Source organism: Bactrocera dorsalis, chromosome 2 (genome assembly GCF_023373825.1).
Source record: "Bactrocera dorsalis isolate Fly_Bdor chromosome 2, ASM2337382v1, whole genome shotgun sequence".
Lineage (NCBI taxonomy): Eukaryota > Metazoa > Arthropoda > Insecta > Diptera > Tephritidae > Bactrocera > Bactrocera dorsalis.
Genome location: NC_064304.1, coordinates 19,490,397 through 19,506,074, shown reverse-complemented (window position 1 = coordinate 19,506,074; position 15,678 = coordinate 19,490,397). Strand labels below are relative to the sequence as shown.

General features: G+C 35.2%; 2 protein-coding genes and 1 long non-coding RNA gene across 3 annotated transcripts in view; 2 read left to right on the top strand and 1 right to left on the bottom strand.

Moving 5' to 3' along the window:
• The window catches only part of LOC125776188 (uncharacterized), a 205,569-nt gene that overhangs the window by 170,306 nt on the left and 19,585 nt on the right, over positions 1-15,678 (bottom strand). The window lies entirely within an intron of this gene.
• LOC105229897 (GILT-like protein 1) lies at positions 479-10,062 on the top strand. Its single transcript, XM_011210390.4, has 5 exons — positions 479-847; positions 6,750-6,884; positions 7,123-7,334; positions 7,468-7,615; positions 9,522-10,062. Exons 1-5 carry the CDS (start codon positions 788-790, stop codon positions 9,690-9,692), a joined length of 726 nt encoding a protein of 241 aa, XP_011208692.2. The 5' UTR covers positions 479-787; the 3' UTR covers positions 9,693-10,062.
• LOC105229898 (neuropeptide CCHamide-2) overlaps positions 15,263-15,678 on the top strand; it is a 30,630-nt gene continuing 30,214 nt past the window's right edge. Inside the window, exon 1 of the mRNA XM_049447121.1 lies at positions 15,263-15,649. The gene's annotated coding sequence lies outside the window, so the exon portion shown is untranslated. The remainder of the gene's footprint in view (positions 15,650-15,678) is intronic.

The following is a 15,678-nucleotide window of genomic DNA, read 5'->3' as shown; positions in this document are numbered from 1 at the left end:
TAGTTCTGCTTTTGAAAAAGCTACAATTCCAGTACTCAAAAGCGCTCGCTTTACAACTCGACGCTATAAGCATATGTGACGAGTATATAAATTAGCTTTATAATATACATACATACATACATACATGCGTAAGTATATAATCATGCAGCGTCGGAAGATCAATAAAATGCAACATTTGCCACCTGAACTCTCCCACAGCGCATATGAAATTAAGTAAGCGATCAGCTCAAACTACTTTCAATTCACACACACATACACCCACCATACACTCTCACAACTCACCATCAAAACATATTTCAAAGCGCCTTCGTGCATAGGTACCATAAACTAATTAATGAGTCAAACAAGTCAGCGTAGCCGCGACTGGGAGCCGACCACCAAACCAACCAACCGAGTCAAGTCAAACCACCGACAAGCCAAGACAAGTCACCGGTTGGCGGTGTGCCAGTCAAACAAAAAGCTACAGTTCGAGCCCTAGCTGAGACTAGCCGAATGCGACTCAGAGCAAGTGTTGGCAGTTGAATTTTAGGCGTTGTCCCATTCGTACCAGCCTGCTGAGCAGCTTAAAAGTGTTTTTCATTTACTAAAACTGCACAAAAAATAGTTTATTTTCTTTGTCGGTCACTATTTATTCAGTTGACCCCGGTGTGGATTGAATTGTTGTTGTTATTGTCTTTTTTCGGTTATACGGCGGTGCATTTGCAAGCTATCTTTGTGTGACGTTCGTTGGAAAAACAAAGTTTTACATATCAACAGAAAGTTGTGTAGTAAAAACAAGAGAATTATCATGAGTCAGAACGTTGTTGGTGTGTTATTGGTGCTGATCGCAGTTGCCAATGCGGTGAAGGTAATAATAAATTGGCATGTCATTTGCAGATTTTAAGATAATGCAATGGTAGTGCATAGATATGTATATGTATGTATATATATACATATACATACATATGTAAGTATGTACATCTAAGCATACGTGTATATATGTACTTATATTTACTTGTACGTACATATGTATATCTATTGTAAAATTTACTTTTTTGATTGAAATTTTGTAAATTAGTTAAGAAAATAATATAAATATAGCATGTGTATGCTAATTTTTAGTATATTTGTTTGATATATGTATGTATGTATGTATAGGTTTACAATTTATATTTTGTATTAAAGTGTGAAGCGAATATAATGGCGATATAATTAAACTAATCACTTAATCAGGTCATGTATGATTTTTCTATTACAAAACGAAGGAAATATTGTCAATTATTGACTTCGTGTACAAAATAACAGTTCATTAACACCGATCGTGATAAAAGCTGCTGCTCATACATACATATGTATGTATGTATGTATATGTATGTATGTAGAGATATTTTTCGAAACCAATTTATAATCACATAAATTTAATGAAAATTGTTGCTGTAATTGTATAATAAAATAAAAATAGGTCCACGTATACATATGTATACACATACATATGCAAACAAAAAAGAAAAAAATAAATATGTATGTATATAAAATCATGTACACCTCTACAATATTTCACAGGAAAATTAGAATATAATTCGTTCTGCGAGAAAAAAGTTATACATAAAGCAAATTGCCTAATAAACACTAATTTCTGTGACGATTGCACGCCAACACCTGGCTAACAAAGGGTTAACACCCATTTTTTCTCACTAATCATGATACACAATTATATATTTAAAATTTTCAACAAAAAACAATGTACACAGCGAGATATTTATCTGAATTTTCTTTCACAGAAAAGCGTAACTGTACTTACATACAGTTGTTTACGGTTAATTGAACTGGAAAATTTTAAATATCTGTAGCTTACCTTTTAACTGAGCAGCTTGTTTGATTGCGGACTCGCCTATATAACCAGAGGTGCATTTTACTTTAGTAAATTAGTAAATTGTCTAAAAATCTAGTTTTTCAACAGCTAGTTATTTTTGACAATCAAACTTAATTTGGTCCATTAGTCTTATTTTAGTCGATTAGTCGCATTGTAATCATTTAGTCTTAATTTGGTCAATTAATCTTAATTGATTCAATTAGCTTTATTTAAATCCTAATTTGGTCAATTAATCTTAATGGAGTCAATCAGCCTTAATTAAATCCTAATTTGGTCAATTAATCTTAATTGAGTATTAGCTTTATTAAATTTTAATTTTGTGAAGTAAGCTTAATGGAGTCAATTAACCTTAATTAAATAATAATTTGGGCTATTAATGTTAACATAGTTAATTGGCCTTGATATAGTCAATATTTTAATTTTCAATTAATCTGCATTAAGTCAATTTGCATTAATTAAATCCTGCTGAATTAATCTTAAATGTGTAAAAGCCTTATTAAATCTAAATTTTGGTGAAGTAAGCTTAATTGAGTCAATTAGCGTTAATTAAATCATAATTTAGTCCATTAATATTAACATAGTCAATTAAAATTGATTTCGTCAATATTCTAATTTTCAATTAATATTTATTGAGTCAATTAGCCTTAAATAAATCCTAATTTGGACAAATCATCTTAATTGAGTATTATTGTTATTAAATCTTAATTTCGTGAAGTAAACTTAATTGAGTCAACTAAGCTTAAGACTTAAATCTTAATTTGCTGAATTAATAATAATATAGTCAATTAGCCTTGATTTAGTCAATATTTTAACTTTCCAGGACTAACTCCTAATTGATTAAATAAAAGGGCTATGTAAAACATCTCTAAAATTTATAAACAATTCATAAGTACATATGTTAAAATATAATTTTGTAATATGAAGCAATTAGCCGAAAAATTTGTAACATTGTTTTTCAATACATATGTACATATGTGCATACAAAAATACCTTTAACTCAGTTGCTGGCTGAAATCTTCAATCAATTTCATTAGTTTCCCTTAAACGGGGGTCTACTGTATTTATGTGTTTTACATAACTCAGCATTTGTTTAATTATCAGTTTTGTATTATTTTTACTTCTTTGCCTATTGCACACCGTAACACTAAAAAAAGTTAAATGAGACAATCATTAAAATTCAAGTTTTTTGTTTTGCCGTAATCTTATGTTAACTTTTCTGCTTTGGTCGCTATGTTTAGCAACCAACATGCGTTTTGGTAAACATTTTCGCTTTTCTCATAGCTTGAATTGAGGCACAGTGGTCTGATGTGATGAAAAATATAATAAATAGTAGACTAATGAAAATAAATTCCCTGGCAAATCTTCTCAAACTCAAGCATTTTTAATTATTCGGACACTTAATGTAGTCAATTAAGGGGCACACCCAAATAAACCAAAAACTTGCGAAAAGTGCGTGGTTAAAAATAAACTGGTGGAGCTGATTTAACTGAACGATTATCCCTTCTTCAATTTCACACCAGATGTGGTTCTTTAGTGATTAATAAGTTAAAAATCCCAAATTATGCCTTTTTTGATTAATGATCTTACCTTTCTTTAAATAATTCAAAACTTAAATTACTAATAATCTTTCAAAATTTACTTTCTAATATATTTAAAACCAAACTGTCATCATTTTCAGCATTGACGGGAGATTTTAATTATGAGGCAATTAATTATCTGTATAAAAAGATTTTCTTTGATTTACTTAATTATTCAACTCCCATTTTTTTATAGTTTATTTTTTAAAATTTGTTAAAACATACCAATCAGACCACCATTTTTTCATATACTCATACAATTTCAAATATGTAAAAATGAAACAGTTAAACTCACAATCTCCGGAGCTGCAAAAAAGTTTGAAAGATATTAAATTTTATGAGCAATTAACTTAACTCTGCCACTCTGTGCAATAACTTATATTCTATGTTTGTGAGCAAACCGGTTCTGGCGATAACGCTGTGAAGTCAAGCTTAGCTGCAGGGGCTTGTGTCTACACCTCTTACTAACACTATTTTACAACTTTTACAGCGCATATGTTTTTTGTTGCATTTTTTATGCTTTTACACTTTTCGTTTATGCTTTACAAACGAGTTCTACATGCAAGTTGGTAGTAAACATAAACATAAAGAGGTAGAACGCTATATAACAAAAACATTAGCTCACTTTAAAAAGTCGATTTTAGAATCATATTTTATTCTATTGTAAGCAATTGAGCGGGCGAAATTCAGTGTGGTGGGAGCCGGTTGAAAAACAATTAGAGTTTAAATAAAAAGACGGTCTGATGCGCGACTGAAAGTTGAATATATAATCCCATATGTACTACATTTGTGTAGATATTTTGTGTGTACAGGAATTATTTTATCACATATTATTGTGTACTACGTTTTACCAGTAACCCGTTTTATTTTTCTTTTTTTTTGAAATTCGATAATTTCGATTTATGTATTTATTTTTTTAGACTTTTTTTTAATAATTTGCTTTGCTGCTGTTTGCATACCAATTAACTAAATTGAACGTGATTTTTAGCAAAATAACTGACATCATATCCATATTTAGCGAATTCAAAGAAATGAAGCATGAACTAATAACAGCGAGGTGTAAAGGAATTAAAGTTCGCTTGAATTATTGCTACCAAATTTTTAGTTAATATATTCATAGAATAAATATAATTAATAAATTGAACTAATGATAACAATTAAAAGAAATATTTAAAGGGTAATTAAGGGTTTTGAACCCAGTGATTATAGCCGAAGGTTATGTCCAGAACCAATTTTATACGTATAATGAACCCGTAGACACCGCTTACGCCGTTAAAGCCGAGTTTACAACAGCGCGCCAGTCATTCTTCTTTTTCACTGTTTGACGCCAAATGGAGATACCAAGTGTAACGAGGTCCTTCTCAATCTGGTATTTCCAACGGAGTGGAGGTCTTCCTCTGCTTCCCCCGGCGGATATTGAACATTATCAGAGTTGGAGTGGTTTCGTCCATACGTACGACATGACCTAGCCAGCGCAGCCGCTGTCTCTTAATTCGGTGAACTATGTCAATATCGTCATATATCTCATACAGTTCATCGTTCCATCGAATGCGATATTCGCCGTTGCCAATGCGCAAAAAACCATAAATCTTCCACAGAACCTTTCCCTCGAAACTCGTAACATCGACTCATCAGATGTCCATGCCTCTGCACGGTATACCAGGTAGGGGATGATATGTGATGTGTTTTTGTTTATCGAAAGATGACCTTATTTCTCAATTGCCTACTCAGTCCAAAGTATGACCTGTTGGGAAGAGTTATTCTACGTTGGATTTCGAGACTTCTTTTTCGTGCGGTCCGAAGCAGCTTTAAAATGGACGAAGAGGGGGTGTGTGTTGATCTTCTTTTCACGTTCGCTCCATCGTCATCGATTAGGAAATCGAGTTATCAGTAAAATTCCACCTTTTAAGTAACCACATTTATAAAGATTCGGTCGTTCCCACGAAAGTAGGGTTTACGTAATTAGAACGGACCCGGACCAAGAACTTTTAACTCGGCGGGACTCTGCCGCTACAACAACAATGAAGATTTCCATAAACACGATCTTTCTGGCGTTATATAAATATATTGAATTTTTCTAAACTCGAAGAGGTCAACATATCCACAAGAAATAATGAATTTGTTGCTACAAAATGTTTTAAAAATATATAGGAGTTTGATTATTAATATTTCCCTTACACAATTACCCCTTTGTCTCTCTATAAAATTGAAAAACATTATTAAAGTGCCTACTAGTTTTACCTTGCAACTTTCAGCCATTAGCGGCTTCCGGTTTCGCGAAGCAAAAATCGATATTAAGACAATTTCTTATACGACTCCTTTTTAAGGCAGCTTACATGTATTAACAATACTTATTATTCACTGAAGAAATGTATAGTATAGTATGTGTATTTTGTGTACGAGAGCGGTTCGATAAATACTTTAGAAAATTAGGAAAAGGTCGGTCGATGATTCGTTTCCTGTCTTTGTAAAGGAAATTGAAACGAAAAGAATCTTATCTAGTCTGGAGTAACTTTCCGCCTTCGAAGGCCGCTAAAAATGTATTTATTAAGTTTTAACGAGTTCCAGGTACCACGGAATTGAAATATCACGGTCTCATATTGCCGTAACACAAATTGAAGGCGTCATATGATGCATGAAATATTAGGAATGAGAAAGTTGTTGGTGCGATGGATGCCGTGTTTGCTCACTCCAGACAATAAGAGGTGTTTGAACGCAATTTGAGCGTTAACGAAATATGGTATACACCAGAGAACGAGAAAAAGTCAAAACAGTAGACTTCTCGAGTAAACTTCTTTGCAAGTCTAAAGAAGGCAATGAGACGAACATAGGCCAGAAGGTGATTATCACTGTTTTTTTTTGGGGGGGATTCTTCCAAAATGGCAAAGCATCACCTCACTCGTCGCCACGACCAAATTGCTCGAATTATAGTATTAACAAGCCAAGAGAGACTTCTCTTTGTCGAAAAAAGTGATAAAGTAACCCGAAAAGCAAAAATTGGAGCCAAACGAGGAAGTTATCGTCGCCACGGATGCGTATTTTGTAAATGCTCAGAAAACAACCAAGTTAAAGTCAAGTGTATAGAGCTTCAAAGGCCCTATATCGCCATTTTCCTAAATTTTTTCCTGTCGTAAACTAAGTACTCATTGCATCGTCCTCGTAAATCAAAACTTGGAACCATAGACCGCTATTAACTTATATTTCGTTAGCGTAAGAATATATGTATATTTAATTTTTTCTAAAATATCTAATTTAAGAAAAAATACAGTTTTACTTAATTGCATTTTAAATACAATACATTACAATGTTTCTTCACTCAGGTGCCGGTAACCATCTACTATGAATCGCTCTGCCCAGACAGCGCAAAGTTCATTACCGAGCAGGTCTTTCCAGCTGTGAAGGGCGAACTGCGCGACTACGTGGAAATCAACTGGGTGCCTTATGGCAAGTCGCATGTAAGTACCGTTAAGTATATGTACCCAAATTTCTACGCTCGCACATACATATATGTGTGCATATATGTAGTATATATGAGAGACAAGAAGCATACTTTTGCTTAACTAGCGTTTCTTTGTTTTGACTTGTTGATTGTGAGGTGCTCGCAATTATATCACATATATGTAGATTTATGGTATATAGTACGATACTAATGCATATCGGCTTTGTTTTCTGTTTGTTCACCTCTTTACGCAGTTCACAACACAAGGTGCCGAAGTGATTTTCGATTGTCATCACGGTCCAAACGAGTGCTACGGCAATAAAGTGCATGCCTGTGCCATCGAACATATTCAGGCCAACTCCTATCAAATCGAATTCACCAGAGAATCACTAACTTTGGACTTCATCAACTGCATGATGAAAGCAGGCAAGAACTTCGATGACAACGTATATCCGGGTGCACGTTGGTAAGTGACGACTGACTGTTATGTAAATCAGGTTACACGCTTGCAAGTGCCATGTGTGGGCGTGTTGGCTGTGTTAGCGTAACATTCATTAACAGTTCGGTTCAAATTTTGCTGCTATTGTTGTATATTTTAGCGCACGTGAAAATCATATTAGCGCCTGGGAAAATATCCAGCAATGCGCCAACACAACCGAAGGCAGTATTTTACTCAAAAAACAAGGCGAAGCCACCATGCAATTCCAAAATCCATTGACAAGCGTACCAACTGTTGTCTTCAAGCAGGTGAGTTTTTGGGGAAAAGTATTAACTTAAATTGTATTATATTTATTTTTGGTCATATCGTGTTTCGAAAAAACCTAGGAAAATGTTGACACACACCAATAATTATTTAGAAGTGCTTCTCAAAGACAATTGTATTACAACATGAAGCCTTCAGCGTTCTTTTATGGTAGAGATACCTTAAAATATGCAGCTTATACTTTTATTATATATGGGAACCTAGAGAATGACTGATAAATGAACTAAAGTAAATAATGAAAAGGAGATGTTTAGTTTCAAATCACTTTCTTCATAACAAGGCATATAATAATACCTCATTTTACAAAAGTTGCTTCTAAAATTGTTCTGTTCAAGAAAAGTAAGCATACAAGTCTTCTAAATATAAATATATTCCCTATAAAGAGTAATCCATTCCGAGGTTCTGTACTTTTTTAAAGGAAAAACACAGATACATCAAATTTAATGGGAAATTTACTTTTTAAAGATTATTTATTTCAATATGTGAAAGTGCGGCTTCGTCTCAGATATGTGGTTCATCCGTTGAGTTCAATTTTCAATGACTCGTTCGAGGTTTCGACTGGTAACTGACGAATCGGGATTGTCAACATAGACTTCAGACTTTGCATATCCTCACGGGGAAGTGTCTAACCGACCGGTCTAAAACGTGAAATTATCTGCTCCATTGATTAATGCGCCGTCTTGTTGAAACCAAATGTTCCCGAAAGCACGAACTTCAATTTCAACATCAAATAGTCTACTATCAAGGCGCGATAAAAGTCACCATTGAAGGTTACGTTCCTACCGGCATAATTTTTGAAGAAGTATATTCCGATGAAACCACCGGCCCACAAACCACACATAACCGTTTTATTTCTGCATAAAAGGGCAGCTCTTGACTCTTTTCAGGCTCTTTTTCGTCCCCAATTGACAATTTTGCTTGTTTGCATACCCATTGACCCAGAAATGGACCTCAACGCTGAAAAAAATTTAGCTCGAAAGCATCGGATCTTCTTGGAACTGTTCAAGGGCACATAGAGCAAAACGATGTCGCTTGGGGAATCGCGTGACTTCAGTTCTTGCACGAGCTGTATTTTCAACGCTTTCAATTCAAGATCCCGGCGCAAAATGGGCCAAGTCGTTTCATACGTCAGTCCGAGTTGCTGCAAATTGCGCCGAATCGATACTTTACGGTCTTCGTGTACATTCTCAGCTACGTCTTCTATATTTTCCACTGTGTTCTAGATGTGGTCTATTCGATCGAATATTATTCAATAGTGAATGCCGGGTCTCAAGATGAGTTCGACTATGTTGGCCATAAGTTGAGCGAAGAGCGCGAAACACATTCTTTACAGAACCTCAATTATCATAATAAAGTTGAACGATTTGTAAACGTATTGTAAGTCTTTCCACGATGAAATGCCAAGCAATACTGAACAAAAATAACATGACAGCTTGACTTGTCTCACACGTTATCTGTCAAAAAAGGCTGTTGAGAAAAGTACCTTTACTTGAATCACCCCTTTACATATTAGGGGTCCTCTAGGGCATTTGAAATAGTGATTTTAAAAGCGAGTTGGATTTAACCAATGACTTATTTAGTCAGACGCGTTCAAATTTTACTGCCAATATGTTTAAATTGGCATCACTGAAACTCCGTAAATTTCATTTCCACTTTCTAAGGCTCAGAGCGTAATTAAATATAACCTCAAATTCAAAAAATTTACAGAGTTACCTGAGAATTGGCGCAGAATTCAATTGCCGTCGTATAATGAATAATTTGAAAACACAAAATGGACTACACTCTTTTCGACTCTTTAAATTTATATATTCATTTATCTATACACTTATCATATATCAATTATTTTTGGTGAATATTACCTTCTTCTAACTTTTTTCTTATTTTTTTTAGCAATATGATGCCAAGGAAAACGATCAAGCCATGTCCAGCTTCCTGAACGTTGTCTGCAAGTACATTCCTCAGCCGCAGCCGAAAGTGTGTGCAGCTCTCAACTCGGCCGTCGCCACCACTGTTACACCGCTCTTAGCTGCATTGGCATACTTGCTGGTGCGATTCTTTTAAGCTACGAAAGCTCAGTTAGCAAAGCCGCTGCTATAGGCGGGTACCTCCATTCAGCTTCCAATTGTAAAAAATTGAGTTGATGTAAAATATTCGTAAATCATGTCTTCTTTTAATTTGTTTCTAACACAAACCAATCCGTCCAGGTATTGTGATTCCAAATTTTTGTATTCCAAAATATTATCTTCATATGTATATTACAAATGAAACGTTTTTATATTCAAACTTTATATGTACGTACAATGTTTAATATAATAGATATGTGTTTATCTTTATAGTAGAATGTGTTTATAGATCAAGTTTTAACTGTTAATCACGGATATTCACATTTGTAAAATATTTAATTAATAAATACATATACATATACATAAAATATACTTTTGTATTTTTACAAAGAATTTTATAGGCTCAACAAATGTTGTGTGTAATCTTTAGAGAGTGGAGACTTATGTATATAAATGAGCTCTATGCAGACAGGGTAAACATTCTTTTTCATCGATAAACCGTATCTATCGGGGAGAGTTGAATTAATTGTATCCCACCAAGGATTAACGATTCGGTATTAATTCCCGAATCTTTTGGAATTTGGTTGTTTTGCTGATACTAAAATTACCACTGTTCTCTTCTGAGCAGTTCTTATTGAAGTATAAGTTTCAGTAAAAAGATATCTATAATTTATCCAATAGATGACTTTAGCAAACTGTATCTCACGTTGAGTAAGTGCAATCGACTTACGCTAAATGGCGTTAGAAAGATAAGATTTCATCTTAAAAAAGCATCTCAGTTATTTTTGTTATATGTAGTTTGACTCAGTATTCTATGAGCACACGTCAAAGATAGACAACTAGCAAATAGAAAGTACACCCTAATTTAAGTTTTTATACGATAAAAGTGAAAAGGGAAACCGGGGGGACATAAATGTGAAAAATTTTTTTTAGCTTTCATACTGTAACAGCCAATTACGCGCAATTTGAATTTCGTCGATTACGTTCCTGTCACTTTGATGTCAAAGATGGCCTACGCTCTGGAAGCTCATTTGACGAAAATATCATAAAACAATGGAAATCGTCAGGGCAGCACTGTTTACATTGCACGAGAGCTAAACATCGAACAAAAAATCGTTAAATAAAACGGGATATAAAGAGAAGCTCGATGTATAGATACCACACTAGCCAAATTCGCTCGAATTTCGATCTGCGAATGCCTGCTGAATGGCAACAATATTCATCAATATCTGAAACGAACAGTAACTGGATACTCAATCGTCGGAAACTCCGTGAGCTTGTTTGGGAGGTTCTTATTCATTCACTTTATAGACCAGATTTGGCACCAAGTTATCACTACTTTCTCCTGCCTATGGAGGATGATTCTGCTAGTGCAAATTTCAAATCAAAAGAAGTTTACAAAAATCGACTGACTCATCCTAGGGTATATCTACCTAATTTAAGTATATGTACATGTGTAAGTTTCGCGTATTTTTCATAAATATTTGCATAATTTAACTCATCGTTAACTATTTTTTATAGAACATTAAAGTGGCTTGTTTTTCAAGGTTCAACGCTTGACGGACAAATGAAATAGATATCTGAGTTAATAATACTGTTGTTTATGCCAGAATTGAGTATGGTGTTTTGATGCACATATGTACAGTATGTTTGAAAAGTATGCATAGATTAACTAGAAGCTCAACTTAAATATTTTTATATATTTCTCAATTAAAAGTTGTCGAAATTAATTTAAGTTAACTAGATAGGTACGGATGTCAAAATCAAAACCATCTATCCTTCTTCTTTATTGGTTATAGCCGAGCTTACAACAGGACGCCAATCCTGCTTCCTTTTTCTGTTAAACATCGTCTGCGGTATTCGTCATTGCCAATGCGCCACTTTCTTTCGAAAACTCGTAACGCCGACTCATCAGTTGTTGTCATCGTCCAGACCTCTGCACCATATAGCAGGACGGGGATGATGATTGACTTGTAGTGTTTGATCTGTGTTCGTCGAAAGAGGACTTTTTTCTCAATTGTCTACTCAGACCGATGTAGCACCTGTTGGCAAGAGTTATTCTTCTGTTATGATTGTCAACAGTGACTGGGGAGCCAAGTTCCAAGTGCGATGACTTTTTGTTTGATGACAGGAGATATTTCGTCTTATTCCCGTTCGCTACCAGACCCATTTGCTTTGTTTCCTTATCCAGTCTGGATAAAGCAGAACTAGCGGCTCTGGTGTTGAGGTCAATCATATCAATATCAACGGCGTACGCTAGAAGCTGTTCACTCTTATAGAAGATTGTACGTTCCCTGTTTAGCTATGCAGCTCGAATTATTTCCTTCAAGAGTAGTTTAAAGAATTTGCACGATAAGGAGTCGTCTTGTTTGAAAGCTCGTTTGGTATCGAACTGCTCGGAAAAGTAGTTGGGGCAGATTATGGGGTCTCCCTTTTTGTGGCTTGGACAAATCACACTTAAACTTCAATCGTCAGGCATACTTTCGTCCAACTATATTCTACAAAGAAGCTGATGCATGCTCCTTATCAGTTCTTCGACGCCGTATATGAATAGCTCGGACTGAAATCCATAGGCCCTCGCCGCTGTGTTGTCCTTCAGACGGGTAATTGCGATTCGAACATCTTTGTGGTCGTCTGCTCGAACGTCATCGATTGGTGAACCGGGTTCACAATCTCCTGATGTTATACTTTCACTGCCATTTAACAGGCTGGGAAAGTCTTCCCTCTATGATTTCAGTATGCTCTGGTCATCAGTATCTAGATCACCTCTGGGGTTCTACAAGAGTATGTTCCGGTCTTGACAACTTCTGTTAGTCGCCGCATCTTTTCTTAGAATCTTCGAATGCCCTGTCGGCCAACTTTTCAAGTTTTTGTGCTCACGCATTTCAACCTCTCTCTTTTATTTTTGTCTATAAATGCGTCTCGCTGCCCTCTTCAACTATCCACCAACGTGTTATGGTCTATGACTGAAAACAAAATAAAACTATGCCAAAGATATTTAAAAGTAGATGATTTTAGCTGGCTCTGAAGATATTTTAGGGAAAGTTTTTTTGCATAATTGTCATTAATGCCATGTTTGTAAATATGAGAGGAAGAATAGTCAAAAAAAATTAACCGAAATAATCAAAACTAAGAGTTGAGCTCATATAGCAGATATGATTTTAGGAAGCGTATCTAATGCATATTTTTTCATTGAAGAAAGTTTGTTGTTATACTATATCTAGTGTGGAGTTTAATCATCTAACGAATAGATAAAGAAACGAACTGTTTCGACAGGGTCACACCATAGAGTTGGATGAGTGGGCTTATAGAAGCACGTAAAGAGGATAATTTTATTCACAAATTCGTTGCATAGTAGACAGTGTGCATAAACCACTGTAATGCCGGGTTCTAGCCTAAATAAGTAGCAGTTTTACCTGCTACAAGACAGATAAGTTGAAGTCTTGAAATACGTGCTTGCGATTCCCAGAATATCATTGATGAGGAGAAGCTTGTAAGCTTTTAACATAGTTTACTTCACGTTGCATAAACTGCTTAAGTCTTTAGCATAACTGGATTGGTTATTCAATTGTTTAAAATGTTGTAGAAGATAAATTTATAAACTGCAAAATCAAATTCTGCAGTGAATCTCTTTCTCAACAATCAGCGGTATCACTCTAATAAAATTTTATAAAATACGAATTGCTTGAATAATTTTCACCACTACTGTATCTACACTAATCCATTACGTAAAGTGTGTTATTAAAAAAATTGCAGCTGTCGATCGTTCAAATGTTCTCGCACGATAAAATCTGCGCTAACGATAAATACAAAAATCGACATAACAGTCAATCACAAGCACATAACGGTATATAAAAATAGGAGTAACCAAGCAGGCAGTTAACAGGTATGTTTTTGGATTAGTAAAACGCGTTATAATTACAATCAATTTCGCGATGATTGTGGCACATTGCTGCCATTATTAGTATATGATTATTGGCAACATTGATTGCGATTATGTTGAATGAATAAACAAAATTGCCAACGTTGATTCGAATAAGAATTATTTCCCACAGATAAATTTCCTATTCGTGGTAAACAAGCTGATAACAAATTTGAGCACACACACACACACACACACACGAATAGTGGCGGTAACTGTGACAGTGACAATAAGTAGCAAGAGCTCGCCATCATAACAAAAACATTACGGCAACAATGTAAAAAGTGCAAATGACAGCGAAAGGCAAGGATTGAGAAATGCTTAAAAAATGTGTATATTAGGGTGAGCCAAAAAGTAATCTATCGAATTGGTGGGTTAAAATGAAGCTATACGCAGAATTTTAAAAGGTGTCGGTGAGCATTAATAGCTTCCCACATAAAAAGAACATCAAAAATCTGCTTTCACTAGAAACACGCTTACTTTTGGTGCGTTTAGAATCATACATTGCGGTTTCTAGTAAAGTATGAAATTTCCTAAATCTACTTTAGGGGGATTTTTTCAATTCAATAATCCTTATTTTTGAAAAGAAGGTAATGAAATGTTTACACGAGTTTGAATGCTTACAGACACCTTTCAAAATAAAGCTGTCAATTTTTCCATTCTGTGATAGTTTTTTCCATATAAAGGTTCATTTTAACTTAAGAATACGAGGTTCAGTTTTTGCCTCATCCTAATGCGCATATATAGCTAATAAGTGACAAGATGGGCACAAATCGAAAACAACACTTGACGTAGCTACTAAATTAGCTTAGGGAAAGGTGTGAAATATATAAGAGAGTATATATGTGTGTGTGAGTAATATGCGTGAGAGGCACGTGGCCTCGTGGTTAACCCTTTTCGCAATAAAGCATAAATTCTTCATTGAATTCATTTGCATAAAAGCAATTCCAAGGAAAATGTGCTGACCTTAACGATCTTAAGCCCTAATTGTACCTCACGTACATATATAAATACAAAATGCTTAAGAGTTTTGAGAACACGTATGCGTCATCACTGATAGCATGATTAGCTTAACCAATTAATCGTTGTAATCATTTACATAAGTCATAAGTCTACCCACCCACGATATACAGTGCCAGCACGCCTTCTATATTCATTTCAACGCTCACACACCATACATTATTGCCAGCATTTAAAAGAGATGAGCAGCAATCAAAATAGAAAGTTGCCTACAGAACTAAGAAATGACCCAAGGGAAACAGTAAAACAAACAACACAAGTGCAAAAAGACCAAAAAAGCACACACACATACACACAAACAAAAAATATACTTAGATCATTGCGCGCCCAGCTGAAAACTTGCTGGCGTTTGTTGAGCCTACGCTTTCGGCTATGCGCCTCCCCACAGCAGCCGCCCTTGTCCCTCCATACAACAGCCGCCCATGTGTCTCATACATTGCCAAATGTCAAGCAGACGCCGAGGCGTTGGGTGGGCGTCCACACTACAACAAATCACACTCGTTATACTCGGTAACGCTCGTGGCTGATAGCGTTTTGTGATTGGCTGAAATACAGAATCCTGTTGCTCGGTCGGACCTTATCGTTGTTAGCCGAGTATAAAATGACAACGCGCAGCACAGCGGTCCCATTCAAATTTTGGCGCTTGCATACTTTAGCAGCACATAGTGACCGCGGTGGCACACAAAGTCAGAAAGAATATTCAAGTTTCAATACACAGTTACGTGCGACAACAAGTGGTGTTGGCGAAGAAAATATACCGGCCGACAAGTAAGAGTACGCGTAATTGAGTAATAAATAGCGGTAATAAGCGCAGGCAATAAATTATAACAGTGCTTTGTAAAAGAAATCAAGTCAAAATTGTATCGAGTTCAAAAAGCACTGTAACCGCAGTAGAGTTTGGCTTAGCTCAGAAATAGTAATCAAAAATATCGTGTGGTGATCGCTCATAAAGATTACGCTGCACGCTCAAAATATTCAATAATTAAAGACTTAAGCAAATCCATACAAAATCGGTAAGTGAAATTTTGATTTTTATATTTTT

Bases quoted from the DNA above. Each gene is read 5' to 3' on its own strand.
- LOC105229897 (XM_011210390.4), top strand. From the start codon at position 788: ATGAGTCAGAACGTTGTTGGTGTGTTATTGGTGCTGATCGCAGTTGCC. The intron at 848-6,749 runs GTAATAATAAAT...TTCTTCACTCAG, and splicing joins CAGTTGCCAATGCGGTGAAG to GTGCCGGTAACCATCTACTA. The intron at 7,335-7,467 runs GTAAGTGACGAC...TGTATATTTTAG, and splicing joins GTATATCCGGGTGCACGTTG to CGCACGTGAAAATCATATTA.